An 8795-nucleotide genomic window follows, 5' to 3' on the forward strand; every position below is an offset into this window, starting at 1 on the left:
TGTAGTCATTTTTCCACTATCTATTGAATTTTTAGTAACAAATATTCATTGTCGCAAAAGTAGATCCTATTGCATCACAAATACTTTGTAGCAAGAAATAAAATTTTGTCGCCATAAGTTTCGCCCCAAAAATAATTTTGCGCCTTGCTTCCCTCATTTTTTTTGCAATAGTCTTTATTATTTGTCTCGCTTTCTCACATTTCACGACAACTTTTTATGTCACCTTATATTTTTTGATACTTATTTATATCACCATGATCTTCATGACAAACTTTAAAAAATTGTCACGTTAAATCACTTATTGCAACAACTTTTTGTATGTCGCGAAAAATCTTGTCGCAAAATCACTGTTTTGTTGAAGTGTATACAGTTCGGTGGAAAGAGAGCCTTTGCTTGCTTAACTATGTACTCCTATCGGTAGATGAATTTCAAGACCAAAGCCATTAATTCCATTGTTGATAAAATCCACAAATTGCATAAGATAAGCATTCAGCATCTTGTCTTTGTCTCTTCTTTCTCGCACTGGGAAACTTACACTTTAAGGGAGCATTTGAGGATGATATGATGCCCGTCATTGTTTCACTTAAGAAATGAGCTTTCTATTTCCTAAAGTAGGTTATTCATGAACCCTGTATTTAAGTTGATCTTTGATTTCTTCCTCTTATGTTATGTTACTACAATGACTTGTTTTGAAACGTGTCATAAATGATATTGAAAAATGTTTAGGAACGTCATGATTCATCTTATGTATTTTGAAGTAAAAGTTGAATAGCATAATCATATGTTTTGTCAATAAGGGTTGGGCCACGTTATGTCATGTTTTGGAGCCCAACATAACTTCTTTGTAATGGAGGAAGGGAAATGGGGATTGCCATCTTTATAGTTCCGCCTGATGTCATTTAATTGTTTTGTTCAATTTTAAGTTTCAAGTAATTTCCGTACCTATTTCAGAAGCTTTTTGTTTGGGGGCAGGAAAGATGATTCAAGTAATCATATATTGTATTCTTAATGTAAACAACAAGAAAAGACCATTGAAAAACAAGTTTAAAACCAGCTAACAAAACAATTTACAAACTTCTATTTTGCGTAAATGCGATACTGATGCCTTCATTTGGAGTTTTATGCATGGTTATAAATATTCTCCCCTCAAAAATAGATTTTTCTAGAATACTGTTTACTAAGAAAACATAAGCAAAATTCTTGTCATTACAAAAGTTACGGAGCACATAGGGTTCTCATAGAAATGGGACTACTTAATATAAAGCTGTATTTCTACAAATCATCCCTCTTTTAATCTTAATGGTAGAGCCCAAGGATCAGTAGCAGCGTCCAAGGAGCTTAGACAAGGATGACATTTGTCGCATTATCTATTCTTGTTACTTGCTAAAGCTTTTTATAGACCATTGAGATTGGAAGAACATGAAGGCCAATTGATGGGGATGTAATGCTTGCGCTCTATATATTCCATGTGGGAGTCATCTATTCTTGTGGACAACTCCATCTTCTTCATATGTGGATTAGAAATTAACTATTAGGCTATTAGTAGGATTGTTAGAGTAGCAATAAGCTTCTGGTCTCAATTTTGAAAAGTCTATTATTACATTTGGCCTAATATTGAAAGGACAATCTGCAAAGCAGCGAAGAACTGATTGGGTTACCTCATGGGCAGCCTCATGATACCTATTTGGGGTGACCTCCAGTTGTACGAAGACTCAAATGCCAAACTATTGTGACTATATACTAAGACATAATTGGGAAAAAAGGGTTAAGGGTTGGATGAGGAATTTCTTTTCAGGTGGGTGATGAGAAGTTTATTTCAAATTAGTGCTATAGGATATTCTTACACACATCATGAGTGTTTTTAAGCCGTCAGAGACCTAACTTCATGATAAAAATCCTATAGCCCAGAGGTCTAGGTGGAGCGTGACAGAAAGTATGAGGAAAATTGGGGGAATCTCCTGGGATAAAATTTGCTTATTGAAACATTAAGGTGGATTGTGCTTTAGGGACTTGAGGATGTTCGATCAAGGTTTCGTTGCTGAACAAGAGTGGCAGATGATCCTTATACTAGATTAATAAGTAGCTTTGATTTTCCAAAATAAATTACCGTGACATGTACTTGACAGTAGGAGGTATTTTCGCTCGCCCTTCCTTTAGACGAGCATCTTATAGGGACACCAATAGTTGGAAAGGGGGTTATGGTGGCATGTTGGTAATGGAAAAAAATGTGCAAGTCTATTAGGAATTCAAGTTGGTGTCACCACCATATGGGGATGTCACTCTTGTTCGAGACCTAATAGCTGCTTCGAGCATGTAGTAGACTGAGTTGATTAATGATTTATTCTTCCCAGTGGATTGCTAATTTTATCCATCCTACTTACTATTGCAAATAAAGAAGATCAACTAATTTTACATTTTGATAGCAGGAAGCTATTCGGTATGTAGTTAGCGTCTAGTCAAGTAATGCTGAAGCATTTGCTTTGCGAGAAAGATTTGATGCTGGCAGCAGGTGTGGTTAGTTGTGGTTCTTATAACTTTATATCTAAAGGGGAAAAAGTAGCTCACGAACTAGAATGTTTTGTTTAGTACTTTGATTTTTTGTATTTTCATTTTTATATTACCTACTTTTCAAGGTGATTTAGATTAATACACATATGAAGGTGTTGACAGAAGGGGGGGGGGGATACAAGTGAATAAAGAATACCCTATGACTCATTACAAACATTTTATGAGGGATGGTAGTATTTCATTCTTAAAAATTGAATGTTCCTATTGGTTAGTGAATTTGTAATTATTCAAGAAATTATGATGACAATATTTTTTATATCAATAAGAAAAATTTCCTTCTTATAATTTGACATATTCTAGAATGCTTTTTAAATAACATATTTAAGAAAAGGACGAGATTTCTGCAAGTTGAAAAGTTCATTTCCATTTCCATATTTATTTAGATACAGTGATGTATAATCATAATTAATATTTAGGGTAATATTACTTTTATTTTTTTATAAAACAAATTTAGTATAAATGTCAAGAGTATAAAAAAAAAAAGTATTCCATGAACTTGCTCATTTCAGAGTTGCATATGTTGATTGTGCTATTTTCTACTTTAGTACCAAAACTGGCAATACAGTTTTGTGTGGTTAGGGCTGTGTCGATTAATTGGTTTTATTGTATTACACTTTAAGGCTCTGTTAGAGCCACATTCTTTCAAAAAAATACATTACAAACAGTGATTTAATATCATTTAAACCATGCATTCTTCAATAAAATAATATTACACGCAAATTCAAAAATTTTTCTCATTTTTTAACTACACATTCTTCATCAATCTACTATTAAAAATACATTCTTTCGCTCAAACACACATTTAATTACGTATGCAGTTATACCAAAAAAATATTTAATGAATTTTCAATTAGCTTTATTAAATTCTTTTTAAATATTAAATTATGCTGGCTTTTTAATTATATATCAACCTTTTTTTTAAATCTGTTTTATAATTTTTTAAATTTTATAGCAATAGTTATAATTGGTTTTTTTTTCCTTTAACTAAAATGATCTCATCCAAATCAAAAGTATGGAAAAATACATTTAATAAATAATAAGAAAGAAAGACTTTAAATTTAAATATTAAAAAATAGTACAGAAGGGTAAAATGAAGAAAAATATTATTTACCTTTTGCCGAGGGGAGAAGATATGTTATCAAGAGTAAATCTTTGAGGAGATTTATGAAATTTTTGAATATAGAGAGGACGTGTATATAATTGTCATAAACGTAAGGAAAATTTATGTAGTTTATTCTAACTTTTATAAATATGAAAGTTTCCTTCCTATGCTTTGAGATACTAAGTTGTTTATTGTAGAATGACAATTTTAAATAGTGTAATCAAAAAAAGGACAAGGTTTTTTTTCTCAAAATGAAATTCCTTTTCTTTTTTAATATATAAGGATGAGTAGAATCATATAAAATAGATGATTGAGATATCTTCCTTGAACAAATCATGATAAGCAGCCAGCTTGTGTGTTTATTATTTTTTCTATTATATTTAAGTTTTGTTTGGTTCCCACTTTTTTAAAATTCGATTTTTCTTTAAAAAAAATAAAATCATTTTCACATATTTAAATATGCACATATATGGTTTATATGGTTGAAAAATAAAATCATTTTCACATATAAAATCATTTTCATTATATTGAGATTTACTATTTTATCAATTTATCAACCATATAAATATGCACATCTTTAGTTTTATTCAAAGGTTGTCACGTAATTCTTCATTTTTATAATCCAAAAAGTCAAAGAAAGCATGTTTCGTTTTCTTGTAGTATTCCAGCTCTTAAACATATGGAGACCAGTAATCTAAACTAGACATAATCATGGAGAAATCTCAAGACTATGCTGCTGCAATTCTTTTGATAGTCACTCTAATGGTGTGTTTGGCCATATCGGAAACCAATGTCACTACAGATCAAGCTTCTCTTTTGACCTTGAAAGCACACATCAGTTTAGACCCTTCAGGAATTTTGTTGAAGAACTGGTCTTCTTTTGCCTCGGTTTGTGAGTGGATTGGAGTTACTTGTAGTTCTCGCAACCAAAGAGTGGCTGCATTGGATATTTCTGGTATGAATCTTACTGGAAACATACAGCCTGAATTGGGAAATCTCTCTTTTCCTGTTTCTCTCAATGTAAGTTGCAATAATTTTTGTAATACTCTGCCTGAAAACTTAGCTCAATTGCGTCGACTAAGAATAGTTGATATCAGTTTCAACAATTTTAGTGGACAAATTCCATCTTGATTTGGTTTCTTGCCCGAAGTGAAAGTTGTAAATGCCCTCACTATTTAACATATCCAGTCTCCAGGATTTGAATTTGTCTTTCAATTCCCTACCAGGAAGAATCCCAGAAGACATAGGAAATCTTTCCTATTTGAAAACACTGAAATTACAATACAAAAGGCTTACTGGTGTAATACAGTTGACAATTTTCAATATTTCCACAATGGAAAGTCATGCTTTGACAGGGAATAGTTTGTCTGGTAATCTCCCTGTTGACATATGTCATGGACTTCCAAGACTCACAGGGCTTTATCTATCTTCAGATGAACTGGATGGCAATATTCCTTCTGATCTATCAGAATGTTCACAACTTCAGCTCCTTTCCTTGTCACACAACAAATTTAGCGGATCCATTCCAAGAGAAATTGGGCGCATAAGGACGCTTCAGACTTTATATCTTGGTTCAAATGTTTTTTCTGGTATTTGAATCATCATTGATGCTGTGATAGTACTTCAAATTCTTATTTAAAAAGATTTTCGATCACTGATGTAATGATGCTTTTATCCAAATCAACATGTTGAAAATATTGAAAGGTGAAATTCCACTAGAGTTGGGTAACTTAGAGAACCTTGTCGAGTTAGGCATGGGAGATAATTTCCTTACAAGCTCTATACTAGTCAGTATCTTTAACACTTCATCGTTGCAATATATTAACCTTGTTTAGTGCAACCTATCTGGTACACTCCCGGTAAATATTTGCTCTCCTCGTACCCAACTTGAAGAGGTTTATTTGCATCTGAACAAATTAATTGTTCCTGTTCCCACATGAATAAATGAATGCTCTGCACTTCAGATTTTGTCGTTATCCTACAATAATTTTAGTGGATCAATACCACAAGGGCTTGGGAATTTAACCATGCTTAGGAAGCTATATGTTGGATATAACAAGTTGACAGGTAGGACTTTCTATAACTTAACTTTTGAGTTTGTCCTTTGTATTCTTATACAAAACATTCAAGACAGTTGAGTTCTAAAGTTTGAGCATTTCATAATTCCGTAGGTGTAATCCCACAAGAGATCAGAAATCTTTACAGCTTGGAGTATCTTTATTTTGGTGTCAATAGCTTAAGCGGTTCGATTCCAAAGAGAATTTTCAATATCTCAACATTACTAATGATTTCAGTTTCAGAAAATCAGTTTTCAGGCAATAATCTTGAAGAACTCTATTTGAACCATAATAATTTCTATGGAAGAATACCAAATTCTATTGCAAATTCTTCTGAACTCACTATACTATACCTTTCTTTCAACAATTTTACCGGACCAATTCCCAACTTCTTAGGAGATTTGAGATTCCTTGAAGCGGTATACTTAAGTGACAACAATTTTATTAGTGAATCTCCTGAATTGAGCTTCACAACTTCATTCACAAACTGCAAATTTTTAATAAATTTGGGTTTGGCAATAATCTCTTGAATGGAATTCTTCCAGTTTCAGTTGGAAATCTTTCAGTTTCTCTTCTATATCTTTATGCTTATAATTGTGATGTCCGAGGTAGCATTCCATATGAAATTGGAAATCTCAGCAGTTTGATATTGTTAAGTCTGTATGGCAATCAGTTGACAGGATCAATACTAGCAAGCATGGTGGATTTGTAGAAGCTTCAAGGATTAGCTCTTTTCCACAACAAAATAAGTGGATCTATCCTGGATAATCTTTGTGAACTTCACAATTTAAAGGGGTTGTTGTTGTTGTTGTTGTCTGATAACCTAGTAACAGGTGCCATTCCAGACTGCATGGGGAATATTACTACACTAAGGTCTGTATATGTAGATTCCAACAGATTGACCTCCGTCATACCTCTAAACCTGTGGCTCTAGAAAGATCTTCTGGAGTTGAATCTATCTTCAAATTTTTTGAGTGGCCATCTCTCGCGAGAAATAGGGAATCTGAAGGTTGCAACTATTATTGATCTATCAGTGAATCAGTTCTCAGGTAGCATTCCAATCACAATTGGAGATTTCAAGAGCTTGATCAATCTTTCCTTAGCACACAACACACTGCAAGGGTTTATTCTTGAGTCAATAGGTAAGCTGCTAAACTTGGAGTGACTTGATCTAAATCAAAACAATCTTTCTGGTAAAATTCCCAAGTCCTTGGAGACACTAAATTATCTCACATACTTTGATGTTTCATTCAATGATTTAAGTTAAAGTTCCCTCTGGTGGTCCTTTGAAAAACTTTCCAAGTCGAATTTTCGTGTCTAATAAAGGACTATATGGTGATCCTGTAAATGGTCTCCCACCATGTCATACTATTGGAAATGGTAGACATAAGGGATAAAAAGTGATGCTTGGAATTTTATTTGCTTTATTGGGTACTATAGCACTAATTCTAGTTGCCATAGCCTTGGCATGTGCAGTTAAAAAGATACAGAAGGATAAATTTGGGGGAAGGTATAACAGACTTTGCACCTTGCACAACGCTATCAAGGGTCTCATATCATGAGCTTATGTGAGCAACTGGAGGGTATAGTGAAAGCCATTTACTTGGAACTGGGAGTTTTGGATCGGTCTATAGAGGTACTCTTAATAATGGAAGGGATGTAGTAGTGAAGGTGTTCGATTTGCAACACCAAAATGCATTCAAGAGTTTTGATGTAGAATGTGTTGTCTTTCGCAACCTTCAGCATCGAAATTTACGCAAGGTCATCAATACTTGCTCCAATCAAGATTTCAAGGCCTTAGTACTTGAGTACATATCTAATGGAAGCCTTGAAAAGTGGTTGTATTAGAAAGCTATTTCTTGGATAGCTTGCAGAGGATTAGCTAATGATAGACATAGCATGTGCAATGGAATATCTGCATTATGGTTACTCGACACAGATTGTTCATTGTGATTTAAAGCCAAGTAATGTACTGCACGATGAAGATTTGGTTGCCCACTTGTCTGATTTCGGGATTGCAAAGTTTTTGGGCGAGGGAGAAAGCAAGGCACATACTACAACCTTGGGAACATTAGGTTAGATTGCACCAGACAAAGCTTCTATCTTTTCTTTTGAATATTTAGGTACGTTTGGTGCGCACTAAAGAAAGATCAGATAAGAGAAAAATTCAGTCTAGCATGATTTTTTTTTTTTAAATAAGTCATTGTAATAAGATAACTAGTGTACGAACATGGGTTGAAGACAGATTTGACTTAACTAAAAACGTAGTAGATGGCATTAAGAACAATTGTTCATAAAGGATTCAGTCATCTGATTATCTTTATAATTTTCGTCCTCAATTGTCCAAGACAATTCCCTGGGATGGGATTTTGTCATATGCTTAGCAACATTTCAATACAACTCATACATTTTATAATGTTGGTGTAGATTATGGATTAGAAGGATCGGTGTCAATAAGATCAGTTGTTTATAGCTATGGTATTATGTTAATGGAAACCTTTACCACAATGAAACCAAGCAGTGAAATATTTTCTGGGGAATTAAGCCTAAGGAGTTGGATAAGCATTTCTATGCCCAATGCTATTACTCAAATTATAGATTCGAGCTTGTTGGGTCCAGAAGAAGAATAGTACACAGGAAATTTGAAATGTTTGTCATCTATAATGGAACTAGCTTTAAATTGCTCCATGGAAAGTGCAAATGAGAGGGTGAATATGAAAGAACTAGTTGTAACATTGAAGAAGATCAGAAATCAGATCCTGGCATAGCATCCGGAGACAAAAAGGCAGCCTTAATGTTCCATAGTTTTAGGTTAAGAGCATAATGCAATTTGTTCTCTATGTATATGATGGCTCTGTGATACTATTAGTTTGCCACGCTCTTTAATCTGTCACCTTATAAAACATACAATAAAAGGTACGTTAAAAATTTCTTAGTTTGCAAGTTGAATCGTTAATACTTTTGTACTCAAACCACTTTTCATTTTCAATCTAGTTTTGAAATACAAAGGTTTATTCAAGATGGCCACAAATACACAACAGTGGAAGCACTCTGCTGGTAGATCCTTT

General features: G+C 33.5%; 1 protein-coding gene and 1 pseudogene across 1 annotated transcript; both read left to right on the top strand.

Moving 5' to 3' along the window:
- Window positions 1-4283: 4283 nt before the first annotated feature.
- On the top strand, window positions 4284-5312 carry LOC111400033 (LRR receptor-like serine/threonine-protein kinase). Its single transcript, XM_023027500.1, has 2 exons — window positions 4284-4625; window positions 5026-5312. Exons 1-2 carry the CDS (start codon window positions 4382-4384, stop codon window positions 5265-5267), a joined length of 486 nt encoding a protein of 161 aa, XP_022883268.1. The 5' UTR covers window positions 4284-4381; the 3' UTR covers window positions 5268-5312.
- Window positions 5313-5697: 385 nt separating this feature from the next.
- LOC111399836 lies at window positions 5698-7807 on the top strand (annotated as a pseudogene).
- Window positions 7808-8795: the final 988 nt, after the last annotated feature.

This window comes from Olea europaea, chromosome 9 (assembly GCF_002742605.1).
Source record: "Olea europaea var. sylvestris chromosome 9, O_europaea_v1, whole genome shotgun sequence".
NCBI classification, from domain to species: domain Eukaryota; kingdom Viridiplantae; phylum Streptophyta; class Magnoliopsida; order Lamiales; family Oleaceae; genus Olea; species Olea europaea.